This window comes from Hyperolius riggenbachi, chromosome 6, assembly GCF_040937935.1.
Source record: "Hyperolius riggenbachi isolate aHypRig1 chromosome 6, aHypRig1.pri, whole genome shotgun sequence".
NCBI lineage: Eukaryota > Metazoa > Chordata > Amphibia > Anura > Hyperoliidae > Hyperolius > Hyperolius riggenbachi.
Window position 1 is genome coordinate 224,610,258 of NC_090651.1, and position 16,852 is coordinate 224,627,109.

Sequence of the window (16,852 nt, forward strand, 5' to 3'; positions counted from 1 at the left end):
AATGTGTGATTAGAAATAGATGAGAGGGAGTGGAAGGAAGGTATGGTAGTGGGAAAGGCTACCCGTGACCTAGTTCAACCTCACTGGCCAATTCTGGTACACGTCCTCCAAGCCTGCAAGCATATTTTTAATAAATTAAGGTTGGACAGTAAAACTCTTAATTTTACACTATCTAAGACAAGAACAATACACAGGATCTTTCCCAATCACCTCAAGTTAGGAAAAATATATAGCAAAGTCCCCATTATCTGGAACTCAAGCATCCGGAAGTCTCAACTAACCAGCTTGCCTGTGGATAACGGGCAGGGCCGTGCAGAGGATTCTCAAGGGGGGGTGCTCAAATTTGAAAAAGGGGCCCTAATCGATAAATTGTGCTAAATTGTGTATGTAATACCCCTTCTCCAGAAAGCAATAGGCAGTCTTAACCCACCACCACCACCACCACCACCAACACCACCAACACACACACCCACACCAACACCCACACCAACACCCACACCAACACCAACACCAACACACACACCAACACACACACCAACACACACACCAACACACACACACACACACACACACACACACACACACCTTTATAGAAGTATCAGGCAGACTTTGTGTCTTCTTCCAACCAACTTCTTTGGTGCCACCACCTTCAAATCAGCAGTCATAGGTGCGCACTATTAGAGTGGGCACAGTGGAGCCTGATGTAGGCATGGATTCACCTTTCATTACTGGGACCTCTGTCCCTCTAGATCAGCACCCAAGCTTCTTTTCAGGCAAAGAAGCAGTGGTTGCCAATATGCAGTGGTTGCTAAGCATTAGTAGATGCAAAACTGCAGTAAGTGCCAAGGTGCAGTGGGTGCACAGATGCAGTGGGTGGTAAGACGCAAAGGTCCAGTTTGTGATAATTTGCAGTGGGTGCCGATGTGCCAAAGTACAGTCCGTGTCAAGCTGATGTGGGTACCAAGGTCCAGTTTGTATTGGGTGTTTATTTGCAGTGGATTCTATGCTGTATTGGGTGCTGAATGACTAGCAGATGGTGATAAACAATAGTGGGTGCCATATGAGCGCTAATTGGTACAGGGAGCCATGTGAGTGTTGGACATGAGTGAGTAGGGAGTGCCATGTGTGGTCTGGATGTGTGCCATGGGAGAGAACTGAGTCTCATATGGGTTCAGACCAAGGGTGGGTACTGGTTGCTATTTGAGTGCTGGCCATGGATGGGTACTAGGTGCATATAATGGCTTTGGAACTTTGTGCTGTGTGAGTACTATGCCATGTGGGTGTTGATTATGGGGGTTATAGGGTGTCATGTGGGTCTTAGGTGCAAATACTGAGTGCCAAGTGGGTACTGGGAGCGAGTACATGGTAACATCTGGGTAATGGGTGCTGGCTAGTGGGGTATTTGTTGTCATGTGAGTGCTAAATGCAGAAGCTGGGTGCCATGTGGGTTCTGGGTGCTGGCACAGGGTGTCATGTGCATTCTGGCTGTATGGGTTGGTGTCAAGCATCATGTAGGTGTTGATTGCAGTTACTCAAGCCCTTGTGAGTTCTGGGTGCAAGTACTAGATGTCATATGTGAGTGTTTGGTGTTTGTGCTGAGCACCAAGTGGTGGCTTAGTGCAACTGGAACTACTGCAGATGAAACGTGGGTGTTGGGTGCAGGTACATTGGTGCGAATACTTGGTGCATTTCCTGCACTAGGTGCTAGCTAGGGGTGGGCATCGTGTGTCATGTGGATTCTGAGTGCAGGTACTTTGGGTGCTAGTACTGGTTTATGTGAGTTCAGATAATGTGCAAGTACTGTGCCAAGAGGGTGTGAGTACTGGGTGCCAGCTATAGGGTGAAGTATAGGGGATAGGAGAGGTAGAGGTCAGTGTGGGTGCTGGTGGAAGGGTAGGTCACTGTGGGTTCTGTGGAAGGAAGAGGTCAGTATGAGTGCTGGAGGAAGGGGAGGTCACTGTGGGTGCTGGGAGAGGTCATTGTAGTTATTGGAGGAGGGAGTAGTTGCGAATGCTGTGTGTTGGGAGAGATCAGTGTGGGTGCTGCTTTTGGGATGGGAGGTCCCTGTAAGTGCTGCAGGGGACAGGAGGGTAGCCTCTGGGGGAGGGAAAGATCACTGTGGGTGCTGGGGGAAGGATAGGTCAGTGTGGGTGCTGGGGTAGGCAGGATCACTGCTAGATTTGGGGAAGGAGAGGTGATTGTGGGTGGTAGGTGAAGGGAGAGGTCACTGTGGGAGGGAGAGGTCACTGTGGGTGTTGGTGGAGGGAGAGGTCACTGTGGGTGCTAGGTTGAGGGAGAGGTCACTGTGGGAGGGAGAGGTCACTGTGGGTGCTGGTGGAGGGAGAGGTCACTGTGGGTGCTAGGTGGAGGGAGAGGTCACTGTGGGTGCTAGGTGGAGGGAGAGGTCACTGTGGGTGCTAGGTGGAGGGAGAGGTCACTGTGGGTGCTAGGAGGAGGGAGAGGTCACTGTGGGTGCTAGGTGGAGGGAGAGGTCACTGTGGGTGCTAGGTGGATGGAGAGGTCACTGTGGGTGCTGGGGGAGGGAGAGGTCACTGTGGGTGCTAGGTGGAGGGAGAGGTCACTGTGGGTGCTAGGAGGAGAGAGAGGTCACTGTGGGTGCTAGGTGGATGGAGAGGTCACTGTGGGTGCTGGGGGAGGGAGAGGTCACTGTGGGTGCTGGGGGAGGGAGAGGTCACTGTGGGTGCTAGGTGGAGGGAGAGGTCACTGTGGGTGCTAGGAGGAGGGAGAGGTCACTGTGGGTGCTAGGTGGATGGAGAGGTCATTGTGGGTGCTGGGGGAGGGAGAGGCCACTGTGGGTGCTAGGAGGAGGGAGAGGTCACTGTGGGTGCTAGGTGGAGGGAGAGGTCACTGTGGGTGCTAGGTGGATGGAGAGGTCACTGTGGGTGCTGGGGAGGGAGAAGTCACTGTGGGTGCTAGGTGGATGGAGAGGCCCCTGTGGGTGAGGGAGAAGTCCCTATGGGTGCTTGGGGAGGTAGAGGCCAGTATGGGTCCTAGGTGGAAGGTGAGGTCAGTATGCCACACTAGGATTCCTATCCAGGCCTCTTCACCTGAAAGTGCCCCAGGTGGAGGCGGAGCTTCTCGCGGGTGGGCGGGGCTTACCGCGGTAGGGGGCGGGGCTTATTTTGCGCGATCAGAGGGGCCTTTTTTGCTGATTTTAAAAAGGGGGGGTGCCTGGGCACCCAGAGCACCCCCCTCTGCACGTGCCTGATAACGGGGACTGTTTTGGGGTGGCTTCGGGCAGATTTGGAGGCATTAAAATACTTACTGAGCCTCAGCGATGTCTTGTAGCCTCCCAGCAGCTCCTAGCAGCTTTCTGGCCTCCGTGCACGGAAGCTGGCGGTCACCTGACCCAATGCGAGTCAGGTGACACTCTGGCTTACGTGCACAGAGGACACTGCAAAGCCGTTAGGAGCTGCAGGAAGATTACAAGATGTCACTGGAAGCTCGGTATTTGGGAGAGAGAGGTTTGTGCTTTTTCGGCCAGTTTCTCAAGCAACCGGCAGGCACATTTATCCGGCATCAGACGATCCCCGCCGGTGCCGGATACCGGGGACTCTGCTGTACCACACAGAGGTTCCCCAGAATTTGTATGCATCCTAACTCTGACCTACCATAATTAATGTACTAACTTGAGGTGAGGAGCAAGGATTCTGTTTTTTCTTGTAATTTACCCTTGTGGCTAAGGTTTAATCCAGTGCTCTCCTTCATTTCCCTGTCTGATCATTGTCAGCATGCACAACTTATGCTGGTGTGTAAGGTGCACATGGATGTATTTTGTAAGCTCCTTTGTGGGATTAGTTTGATGCACTATCTGTCCCAAAAGAGGACGGCAGGATATGTGCTTCTAATCTTTAGATAGGTTTGAATAACGGAATGCTTGCATGCTTGCACTATGCATGTTATAGGGTCAGAGTTAGAACATATATGAATTCTGGGGAACCTCTGCGGTCTGTATTTGACAACTCAATGTAGCTAAGTTAAAGTGAACCTCCGGACTAAAAATCTACTCGGCAGCACTGAAAAGGCTCGGTGTTTCTTTAACAGTTTCACAGCATCAGAACTTTGTGTTTCTTACCAAAGCATCATTTTTAGCTGCATTTTTAGCTAAGCTCCACCCATCAAAGAAAACTGCCCGGGCTTTTTTTCCCTGATGCTGTGCAAAGCATTATGGGATTTCCTATGTTGTTATTCACGTTGCCTAGCAACTGGGAGGGGTGATCAGCACACAGGACAGTTGGAACTGTGTCTCATGCTCTCTGTCAGCTCCTTTCAACCAAAAAGATGGCTGCCGTCATGAAATCAAACATTTGTCTGTTCTTTTAAAACAGGGTGGGTAAGAGATTATATTACCTATCTATTTTAATTAACATAACTAATGTAACTTAATGACAGTATGGTTGTTTAGGCTGAAGTTCCTCTTTAAGACCTCTGCTTTTTAATTTAGCTGTTGGGATAGCATTGGTTCCTGGATAATTGATTTGCATTAAATCATTTGCATGTGAGTGTGGTAGAAGCAGAGTAGAGTGTTGTACCATGTTAGTCATCAGTAAAAGCAAGAAGTTCTGAATCAGGATCTTTTTGCTAATAAGTCTTCATCGGACTTTGTTCCTGCAAAGGGTTAACTGGTTTTACTATCTGAGACCGCAGGAGAAGAGATTTTACAGAGAGGTGACTAGGTTACTACTCCCCAAAGGCACAAATAGGTCTTTCCTACTTTAGGAGGTGATGCATTGCCACCTGGTCAGGGGGGCTTGAGTACAAAAATTGAATGTTAACCTGTTCACATGTTGGTTTCTGGTGGATGGAAATCTACAGTAAATTAAGGATGAACTAATGACAACATATACAGATTGATTGCAGCTTGCAAAATGTTGTTGGTATGTTTTATAAAGGGTCACCCTCTACGATACAAAATGGATGTGGTCTGTCACTTAGACAGCACTAATATAACTAGAACCTGGGAATTCCTTCCTTAAGTGAATCAAAGTTCTAGGATACAACACAAAAAAATATAAGAGGCATCCAGTGTAAATAAAATATCTAACAGCCGTAAGACAATGGGAGGAGATGAATCTATCACTGAAGATGGACACCTATGTATTGGCAATAATAGATTTCTGCAGTTATCAACAATGATTCTGAGTACCTAGTTCCCAGAAAAGGGGCCATTGGCAAGATAACATTTTTTGTCCACCTGGCTTATGGTCACCTGGCTTTTTTAGTTAGATTTGGTGGACGCAAGCATCCACCAGGCCCTTAGACTCTATCCAGGCCCTAGGCAGCTGCCTAGGTTTGCCTTGTGGATGATCCAGTTCTGTTAGTTCCTGATCTGCCTCTATTGTTTGACTGAATTTTGCAGTCAGTAGAGTACCGATCAGAGCTGTTTCTTAATTTTTCCCACCATACATATACTTTCCATAGAGGGGGGAGGGAGAAGTGGGATATGTGCAAGTGGTGGAACTACTAGTGTCAGCGAAGGATTACGCTACCATATCATGACCGTGTGTTTTTACCTGAGTAGAGAGCTGCACTGAATGCATATATGCACATCCCCCAGCATCCCATTGTAACGCCTGCATTGTATTTATGATATTCCTCAGAATCATGTGGGGACTTAGGATCTCCTTGAAAAACCACTTCACCCATAAAGTCGGTATAGAAGAGCAGCATTCCTTCAAATGAGAGCCAGCCTGCAAAAGCAAATAATACAGTTTTAGTACAGTATTACCTAATGGTGTATATGTTTAGATCTCTAAACATAGCCTATCAAAGCATAAGTATCCAAAATAGGACAGTACAGTCTCCAGTGTGGTCAGACTGAAGACCAATCGTTTGTTACAACAGGGAATGCTGTGAGTTGGTGCTGTTTTGGTGCAGGGTATGATTTATAGCATTCCTGACAATTTGGTGCTTTAGTTATTTGTTTTCATTGGTGTTTCAGTACTGCTCCTCAAGTGATTGCTTACCTGTACATAACCTCTTATCCTTCTCCTTACTCCTAACGCTACCCTTCTGCCTCATGTTAACTCCTTCCTAATATATATTCTGGCCTCCAGCTTTGGCTTTGCCATCAGGCAAACCAAGCACCCTACACTGATAAAACTTTAGGTCACCAGTTCTTGCTGAGCATTACTGCCCAAGACAAGCAGCTCCTGACAGTGCTTTCAGGATGCTGGCATTAGGCACATTACTGTGAGTCCTGGCACCAAAACCAAGAAGCTTTGGATGGTAGTTTTCTCTCGACCAAAAAGCATAGCCTTCAGCTTTAACCTTTTGACTACCAAATCAAGTCAAATGGTTAAAGAAGCTTTTGGTTGCATTAGCTGACTCTTGCTTCTTTAGTAGTGATTTGAGGGACTTTCTGGATAGCTGGTCACCACATCAGTTGTAGAAAGTGTGGCCCTCCATTTGTGATTACTGCCACTGCTGCAGCCTGGCTCCTTCCTCTTTTCCTCCTCACTGTTTATGTATCAGGATGCTGTGCGGGAAAAATCAATATGCTGTGCTAGAATTATTAGAATGCTGAGCTGAAGGCAGTGAGATAGCAAGAACCCTCAAGTTGACTCATCTCTGTGAGCTGCATACATGTGCATACACCTGTGTGCATACACCTTGAAGTCCTCTCCTGAAGAGTTACCGAAGAGATACGGGACACATCCTTGTGTGATACTGTGGTATGTAGTATGTTGGGAGCATTTTTGACCCAAGTATAGTTACTAAAAGTACAGGTCATATGGTGACTATCGTTCAGAGGCGTAGCTATGGGGGAGCAAGGAGTACATATGTCTCCGGGTGCAGCACTGTGAGGGCACTCAGCATGGCCACTGCACGTCCACGTGCGTGAGAGGTGGCTCACTAGCTGCCCGAAGTGCCCCCACTTCTTTCCCTCCCCCTGCAGAGCAGTGTAGAAACATTAACAGCAGCAGAAAAAGTGGGCCACATCTGGCTTTCTAAAGGGGGACACATCTGACTATAGGGGGCACATCTAGCTAGCTAAAGAGGGACATATCTGGCTATCTAAATGGTAGGAGGTGGGGCACATCTGGCTACTTAAAGGGGGGCACAGCTGGTTATTGAACAGGGGAAGGGTGCACATTTGGCTGTCTAAATGGGGGTAAGGGGGGCACATATAGCTACCAATTGGGGGGAAGGAGAATATCTGGCCATTTAAACAGCATTTGCACATTTGACTCCACCCATGAACATGACCACATTGTAATGTGTGGCCACACCCATTTTGTCTAGGAGGGGGGGCACTGAAAACCCTAGCTACGCATAGTTGGGTCAAAAATGACTCCTGGCCTTGAGAAAGGGTTGAAGATTTACAAATAATTTTGTGAGCTGTCTATATACTTAAACTAAAAGCCTTCAATAAAAGTGTACTAGAGTGATGAATGGATTAAACTGATCTGATGATATTACCAACATAAACAGATGGAACATTTCTTGCTAATGTAAGAATAAGAGTCCCACTGAGATGTGCTGTGTCAGCACTCATTTGCGGATAGAAGGAAAAGCTTTGCTAGCGTGTTGCTTGCAGACCACTGTTTCTCTTCTCTGCCACTAGCCACTTACCTAAGAAATGGTTGATGCACAGATTTCGCAGTGGTTTAGGCATGTTGCAGATAGATGAGCAGAGGAGTTTCATAGAAAGTGTTTGGTGAGATATCTCGGTGGATCCATTGAGCTCACTTTCATACTTTACACCGTTCAGCAATATGTTAGCCACCTGCACCATAAGAACTCCATATCAGCATACAATACAGTCAGAAACACCTAGAAATCAAACCATGTAACATTAAGTCATGCACATTTACCTTACAGGCCCTCAAAATTAACATTTAAAGTCCCAGTTCACCCCCTTGGCATTTTCACTGTTGTTGTAGGCGAATAGGGGATTATGCCATTAATCACACAATTTTAAATTTCATATGAACTTTGCAAGTATACAGTTGCCAGTGCCAACACACGGAGAGCATCTTCCTTTCCACAGAGCCATCACCTGACCACACTTACCCCCTCCCTCTGCTCCCTCCTGTGGGCAGTACAGAGAGGAGGTGGGCAGGGTCACCTCTATGTTCACAGGAAAGACTGCATCTTCTCCAAGCTCCTCCCTCACTGCTTTGTGTGGGGGATGATTGGTTTGGAAGGGAAATCTACACAGCTCATACTGCTGTTTAGTCCAGCCATGTTGGAATCTGACATTAGCACAGGAAGTCAACCTTGCAAACTTCAACACAATGCATTTAAAAGACAGCATGTTTCTTTGATGGCAAGTTAAAAACCATAGAGAAAAAGTACAATTTATCTTCGCTACGCATGCAGTGGTGCTATTTACTGCATTATACCCCTCAGCATACTATGCTGAAAGATTGCAAAACATTGTATGGGCACTGCCAACACTTGTATAGGCAGTGTCCACTCTGGGTTGGTGCCAGCCTATTTACCTGAACGGTGTCCACTCTGGGTTGGCTCAAGCTTGTTTACCTGGCTTTATTTAAGACTAGGATGACTCAGATCAGAAGAGACAACGCCTAGGAATCTTTATCTGCGGTCATCTTTAACCCAAGCTAAGGAACTTCCATTAGTTAATAATATCTCTCTAATGTTTGATGTCTATGAATATGTATTCCCTTTATATGCTTTTTAAGAGTCCTACATTTATATATTAAATCAGTTTAGCTTTATCTTGATGCAGCTGTCTGTGATTCCTTTGTGTGTGTGCTTTTCTGTTGAAGCTGTATCTTTAATTAAACATTAGCTGAATCATATTCTCAAAGCAAGCCAGAGCCAAGCTCTGTTAAAGGACATAATTTGCGGAAAAAAATCATGAAAGTAAAATTTCTGCGGGGGATCAGCGTGTCATCAATGCCACGCTTTTCATACAAACGTCAAACGTCAGTCTTTTAACTAAGGCAATTAAATGAAATTGAATAGAAAATCTAGGGTTTTTTTTAAATGTAAATGACACCATTAATTATTTGTTATCTAGACTCGTCACAGGGTTAATACTTATTTTGATCTTTTTGTAACTGTTTTAATGGAAACATAGGCATGTGGCATTAGTCTTTAGGGACACAATATTTATTTTGTTCATTTTACCTGTTGGCTAAAGGTCACATTCCGTCTCCGGCTGCTTTCTGGACATATCCCGGTAACCACATCTGGTATGGCCAGTGACTGAGGTCTTTTCAGAATTCCTGACGCTCTTTGCTTTGGTGCATCAAGGGAGCCAACCCTTAGGTTCCCTCTCTCTGGACTTGTTAGGTTATCAGCATCAGAGTCCATGCTCCGGTTAGCACCACGGTATAGGTTCTCAGGGACACGAGGAAGGCTACTGGATTGCCTGGGCAAGCTACCAGTTGTGGAGAAAGCCTCATGTCCTCCAGTGAAACAGTCAATGAGCACACTGTCAATGTTGGTAGTGCCAAAAGATGATGCAAACTCATTAATACCAGTTAGAGAATTGTCCCTGCTTATCAGGCTGCCATACTTTGGTGTGAGGGGGCTGAGTGGGGAAATTGGACTGGTAAAGCTTGTATACAAGTTGTTGGAGTTTTGTGAGGGTTGCTGTTGGTTGTGTTGCTCTTCGAAAAATATGGGTGGTGAGGGTGGCAGGGGGAGACTGGGGCTTTTCATCACTTTCTTCTTCTTGTTGAAGGACTGAAGAGGTTTTTCTGGAATGCTGATTAAGGTTAGGATGGTTGTGATCGTCAGAGTTATAGAAGTGAACATGTAGATAACCCGTAACTGTCCTCCCATTGCTTTCCCAAAACTTGTCTTGTCCCAATTAATGCCGCCAACAACGTATCCAAAACCACCTCCAAGGCCTGATGGGATGATTGAAAAATATACATATTTAAAAACTTACAGTGTTACTGCACATTTAATTAGATGCATTTTGAGTATCTTCAAATAAGGTTTTGATCATTAAAGCAATTTGCTTTCACTAGTGAATTTAGCTGTTTTAAAATCCTGGCTAGTGTTGTTGTTCGAATCTGTTGTTGTTCTAATGACCCCGAGTCAGTACAAAGGACATGAACTATGTATGGGGGAAAATAAATTTCACTTGTTTAGAAAGGGTTCTGTACAGTTAGAGTATTTACAATATGGAATATTTTACTACAGAAAGCAGTTACGGCAGATTTTATACGTGCATTTAAAAGGGCCTTGGATGCTTTCCTTATTTATTAAAAAGTCATCCATGGCCTCCATTACCTTCTATTGGATGGGGATATGGTGATACATTGAGCTAGTCAGAGAAAATGTTATCTTCGTGATTTTAGTTTCTCTTTACTAAATTATCTTTTATCAAACTAGAACTGGAAAACTATGTAGTCATGTAAAAGATCAATATGTGTGAGGCTCCTTGCACAATACGACCATAGCGTTACGGCGGAACGGACAATATAATCGCACCTCAAAGCAATGCAATTATATTTCAATAGGGCTTCACACTATTAGGCATCTATTTCACGATACGCTGAAAAACCGATGTGTTTTAATATTCCACAGCAGTGCATTGTGAAAAAGCTTTCCGTTAAAATGCATATAGTGTGAACTGAGCCATGGACATTACTGTGAAAATTTGTTGCCCTTTCAGTTATGACTGATAGCAACTGATATAATGTAAAAGGGCCCTTACTTTTGTGGTGCATCATGACAATAACACACAGCATGCAGTGCATTAAATGCAAGTTTACATCACCATTGTGTTTGAGCCGATTTTTCAGGATGTGCCACACAATGTATATAGTGTGAAAGGAGCTTGAATTCTGCTGATTTTGTCATCACTAACTAGTCACTTGGTCACCATAGCAGCTAGTCAAAATGGTCATTGTTAGAGATGGTTAATGGGATGTTAAAAAATCCAAGTTGACACGGATTACAAACGTTTTCTATGCAAATATGTATGCAGCTACTGTATCTACTGTGTCCCATCAGTTTTATTTGTGCAAAAGGCATGCTCACTTAGTTTTGTTACCAGGAAACTGTAGAGGAAACATTATATTTGTTATGTTACATTTCTAGGTGCGGCTGACAAAAAAGTATTCTTTTCATGTTAATTTGTGACTAAAAAAAGCTGACCTTTAATTATATGTACAAGATGACAGCCTTCTCTGATCTGGAAATTATGAAATTTACTTAGGTACGCAAAAAAACTAGACGAACAATGCTCCATAATCTGACAACTGCACTGGTCATAGAGGATGGAAGTGACATGTCAAAATATTAAACTGCTGGATCACAAGATATAATAAACTGTTACATGCATCTACTTTCCTTGCCCCACACGACAATAAAAGTCAGTAGCTAGATTTACCAAACTATGCAAGGGGCCTTCTCTCTCTCCTTTGGGTCCCAACCAAGAAACTAGTATTAGGTAACTTCTGCTCCTACCTCCAGATGTCAGTATTCAGTAGTCTTTGTGCTCCCTTCAAATAGAAGTATTAGGTAACTTCTGCGTTCTCTGCCCACCCCAACAACAGTATTAGGCAGCCTTCATGACTTCCCCTCACCCCCCCCCCCCCGATAAAGATGTGTGTGTGTGTGCGTGTGTGTGTGCGTGTGTGTGTGTGTGCGTGTTTGTGGTAAAGTCATATTATCATTTGAACTTCAGTGATTGGTTTATGTTATTCAAAAGCATCCATTCCAGGTTTGTTGGATAACACAGTGTCTCCACTGCTTTCCTAAAACGGGGCCAAAGTTAGAGTAAAGTGCCAAACAGGGATGCATTAAGCAATAAACACAATATAGAAGTTCTACACTCTGTAATATAATTTGCACTTCATTTTAAGCTTAGTTGCAAACAATATTTAGTACTTACCACCAAGCAGTGCGTGGATATTGAGTCCCCTATCCTGATCCCCTGGGGAGCAGACATCCATCATGTAGGCATGGCTGGGATTATCTGCAGAGTCTGCACTAAAATCCATGAGGACAACCCCACAGATAGTGAGAATGAGCCCCCACTTATGGTGTGTTGCTGTATCCGACCCAGACAGGCCTATGTCTCTCCCGTTTAGCAGAAGCGTTAGGCCAAATAAGGCTCCTGGGGGAAAAAAGTGTTGTTAGACAAAAATCACTATATATTTTACCTATGTACACAACATCTGAACAGGTGATGATTAGGCAATGAATGGGCCAAGTAAATATTATGTGTTAACACAGCATCGTACCAGTTAGGCTGCTACTAGTACAATATTAAAAGAGGGACGCCGAGAGCCCAATATAGTGTAGTATGCACTGGTAGATGAAGATATAATGGAAGAGTAAATAAAATATACTCACAAATCAGGGTCACCTTATAGGCAACCAATGTAAATGTAGGTGGGGAGAGTAAACCTGTCCCCATTCAGGAATAAGAGGTTGCTCTCCGTAGATCAAGAAAAAAGGTGTAGCAGCTCTGCACCAACTGGACTTGTACAATGTGGTATGGATACAGAGGTGCCAAAAGCAGGGGCGTTCCTAGGGTCCTTGGAGATCGGTGGCACCTGAGGGCACTAGGTGGGGGCTATGTGCGCGCGCGCCGCGGCAAAAAATGGGCGTGGTCATGCAGTGAGTGGGCGTGACCATGGGCGGGGCAAATCGTACATTAGATTAGGACAGTGGTGGCGAACTTTTTGGAGGCCCAAACTGCAACCCACAAGTCACTTATCTATCGCAAAGTGGCAACAGCAATTTAAACTAGATACTATACAAACGTTTTAACACATACATGAACATTATGGAAAATCCAAGTTGAAAACCTGAAAAGATAAACAATTTCATCCATCCTACTCCTAAAAAAATATATTCATTTTTTTAGAACCTCCCAGTTTTATTTTCTGTTTTAAAAAGCTAAAAAAGTAGGTTTAATGCTATTGTCTCATATGATGATTCAGCTTTTCCCATAGTCTCGCAGTTAGCAATCATGTGACCCCCAACAAGACAAATTCAGCAATCATGAGGCACCCAACAAGACAAATTCAGAAATCATGAGGCCCCCAACAAGACAAATTCAGCAGTCATGAGGCACATAAATAGACAGCATTTCACATAGGCAGAATGCCCCCTTAATATGGTAGACACCTCTCACCTGGCTTCTGAATTCTCCTCTACTGGCTGCTGTACCTGGCAATACTGTTTTTGGCTGGATTGGGGATGATGTGTGAGCTGAAAGGCCTGGCAGTGATGCTGTGGCCGATGTTGTGGCTGGGTTGGCTGGCAGTGATGCTGGGCTGTGCTTGGCTGGTTGAAGTAAATGCTGGCCTGACTGGTGGTGATGTTGTGGCCTTTTTGATAGTGATTCTGGGCTGGTTGGCTGGTGGTGATGCTGGGCTGGCTGGCCTGGATAGTTTAGGTAGCGACAGGTGCCCCCTAGTTAAGGTAGCGCCAGGAGTACCCCAGTGTAGGCAGTGACAGGAGCCCCCAGTTTAGGTAGTGACAGGCACCCCCCAGTTAGGTAGTGACAGGCACCCCCCAGTTAGGTAGTGAGTGACAGGGACCCCCAGTTGGGTAGTGAGTGACAGCAGGGACCCCCAGTTGGGTAGTGATTGACAGCAGGGACCCCCAGTTGGGTAGTGAGTGACAGCAGGGACCCAAGTTAGAAAGTGAGTGACAGCAGGGACCCCCAGTTAGATAGTGAGTGACAGCAGGGACCCCCGTTAAGTAGTGAGTGACAGCAGGGACCCCCGTTAGGTAGTGAGTGACAGCAGGGACCCCCGTTAGGTAGTGAGTGACAGCAGGGACCCCCGTTGGGTAGTGAGTGACAGCAGAGACCCCCGTTAGGTAGTGAGTGACAGCAGGGACCCCCATTAGGTAGTGAGTAACAGCAGGGACCCCCGTTGGGTAGTGAGTGACAACAGGGACCCCCGTTAAGTAGTGAGTGACAGCAGGGACCCCCGTTAAGTAGTGAGTGACAGCAGGGACCCCCGTTAGGTAGTGAGTGACAGCAGGGGCCCCTGTTAGGTAGTGAGTGACAGCAGGAACCCCCGTTAGGTAGTGAGTGACAGCAGGGACCCCCGTTAAGTAGTGAGTGACAGCAGGGACCCCCGTTAGGTAGTGAGTGACAGCAGGGACCCCCGTTAAGTAGTGAGTGACAGCAGAGACTCCCGTTAGGTAGTGAGTGACAGCAGGGACCCCCGTTAAGTAGTGAGTGACAGCAGGGACTCCCGTTAGGCAGTGAGTGACAGCAGGGACCTTCGTTAGGTAGTGAGTGACAGCAGGGACCCCGTTGGGTAGTGAGTGACAGCAGGGACCCCCGTTAGGTAGTGAGTGACAGCAGGGACCCCCGTTAGGTAGTGAGTGACAGCAGGGACCCCCGTTAGGTAGTGAGTGACAGCAGGGACCTCCGTTAGATAGTGAGTGACAGGCGCGCTCCCCACCTACCCTACCTGCCGCATCAGACCTCAGGATCAGCGGGCGACCCGACCAGATAGAGCGGGCGCCGGGCACAAATATGTGGAAGTGATTTCACTTCCGCATATCAGCGGTGTCCGCTAGGTCCTAGCGCCCGCTCTATCTGGTCGCCCGGCGGTGATCGAGGTCTTAATGGCAGCTGGGACAGCGGAGCGGAGCAGGGCAGAGCGGGGCAGCGGCGGCCGGGAGATCCGTGGCATCCCAGGACAGATTGGGGCCCCCCCAAAATAGAGCTAGCGACGCCCCTGGCCGAAAGGATAAAAATATCTAAAAAGTTTAAAATCGAGGAGGCAGTACTGGACTTACCTGTTTATTTTTGTCCATTTCCAAACTATTATAGATACATTATTCTGCTACTTTCTCCTATATCCATGCAAGCCTCACTTAGCCATCTGTCTCTTACCCACAGTATATACTCCAACCTATTGCCTGAAGAAGCGGGGTCACGCCCACATAAAGTGTTGTATCCTTCTCTGGAGTGTGTAAATAAATAACTTTATTGAAAATACATTGGCATTATCTTGTGTTTGCTTGGAGGAGGTAAGTCTCACAACCAAAAACTCCTTAACCTTTTGCAGCCATCACCATTGCTCTTTATGACCCAGGCAAGGTTGCAAACCTTTTATCAAACAGTAAACGACCTTTGATGGTCAGATTTACAGGATCATTTGTGGTCTTCATCCTCTCTTTTTTGTAACCCAATAACCCAGTACAGTATTTTTAATCTCTTTAGGACATTTGGCATAGTTTTTTGGTCGGTTAAGATGTTCAATAAGATGTTCACTAAGATGCTGATGATGCAGATTTAATGCACAAGTCATAATACTCAGGAAAGGCATCTGATTGACCCAATTCTAAGCAGCAAAAAATTACATTAGCGTCGCATTTAATTGACCAGGTCCATGTCTATTGGTTGGACAAAAGCAATTAACTCTATTATATGTCTGTTCTCTGTATTCTATGTTCCTGCTTGCTTCTATAGTGCAGAAGGGATAATTTGGGGCCCCTGCATATTGGCATTGTTGTTTCCCATTAGGAAATGACTCCGACACTGTAGTCTGTAAATCTGTTGCCATTCTATTGAGCCAGGTGTTGGCCATTACTTTGTTGGGATCCTGTGTACTGACTCACCTAGACAACTATCAGTAAACAGATAATAGTGAGATGAGTGTTGTAAGGGCGTTGGCTCAATTGTACTGCACACAAGGGTGGTTCAGCTCTGCTTTATAACCCTGTATTAAGAGTTCCCTTGTCATGCAATGTTTCTGTTACGTGTTACAGGTAAGTGCTGTGTCCATTCCTAGTATAGACAAATAAAAGGGAAATCTGACATTGCTTAAGAAAAACAATGAATGTATACAAATACATGCCGCACGTGAGTCTTCTATGTATCGTCCCAGCCTTGCACAAAATACTGGAAGATGTAATTGTTAGTTTAGTGCTCCCAATCAGTGGCGTACCTAGGGCATTTGACACCTGGTGCTGGGTATTAAAAGACACCCCCCCCCACCATAAAAAAGTGACTGTGTAGGCTCGCCCCCCCCCCCCCCCTAAAGTTTGCCTCAGTATAGGTAGCTAACAAAAAATGGGTGCGGCTATAACCTGGCGAAAAATGGGCTTGGCCATGACCGGATGAGGGCGGAGCTAACTGGAATTTAAAGTAAACCCGGGATGAGAGTGATATGGAGGCTGCCATATTTATTTCCTTTTAAACAATAGGCAGCCCTGCTGATCTATTTGGCTGCAGTAGTGAGCTTAATTACACCAGAAACAAGCATGCAGCTAATCTTGTCAGTTCTGACACTATTGTCAGAAACCCCTGACCTGCTGCATGCTTGTTCAGGGTCTATGGTTGATAGAATTAGAGGCAGAGGACCAGCACGACAGCCAGGCAACTGGTATTGCTTAAAAGAAGATAAATATGGCAGTCTCAATATTATTCTCACGTCGGGTTCCCTTTCAAAGTGCAACGCAAAGACAGTGGGCCGAAGTTTTGGTGACCCTTTCCCCAGAAAATTCACATAATGTGAGCAGATTTGCCCAGAAATTATGTTCAATCATGTTGGCAGATTTGACCAGAAAACATGTTCAATTATGTCAGCAGATTTGACCAAAAAACACATTCAATCATGTCGGCAGATTTGACAAGAAAATATGTGCAATCATGTGGCAGATTTGACCAGAAAATAGTTCAATCATGTCGGCAGATTTGCTCACAAAATACGTGCAATCATGTCGGCAGATTTGCCCAGAAAATACATGCAATCATGTCGGCAGATTTGCCCAGAAAATACATGCAATCATGTCAGCAGATTTGCCCAGAAAATACATGCAATCATGTCGGCAGATTTGACCAGAAAATACATGCAATCATGTGGAAGATTTGACCAGAAAATACATGCAATCATGTGGCAGTCCTGGTCAGAAAATA

At 45.7% G+C, this 16,852-nt stretch overlaps 1 protein-coding gene and 1 long non-coding RNA gene across 3 annotated transcripts in view; one reads left to right on the forward strand and one right to left on the reverse strand.

The window, feature by feature from the left end:
• Positions 1-16,852, forward strand: part of LOC137521350 (uncharacterized) — a 92,085-nt gene that overhangs the window by 53,535 nt on the left and 21,698 nt on the right. The window lies entirely within an intron of this gene.
• SLC45A1 (solute carrier family 45 member 1) overlaps positions 1-16,852 on the reverse strand; it is a 45,708-nt gene that overhangs the window by 5,245 nt on the left and 23,611 nt on the right. For both annotated transcript variants that reach the window (XM_068240482.1, XM_068240481.1), the window contains 4 exons: positions 11,849-12,073; positions 9,124-9,851; positions 7,597-7,750; positions 5,535-5,711 (listed from right to left, as the gene is read on the reverse strand). In XM_068240482.1, coding sequence (XP_068096583.1) covers positions 5,535-5,711; positions 7,597-7,750; positions 9,124-9,851; positions 11,849-12,073 — 1,284 coding nt within the window. The remainder of the gene's footprint in view (positions 1-5,534; positions 5,712-7,596; positions 7,751-9,123; positions 9,852-11,848; positions 12,074-16,852) is intronic.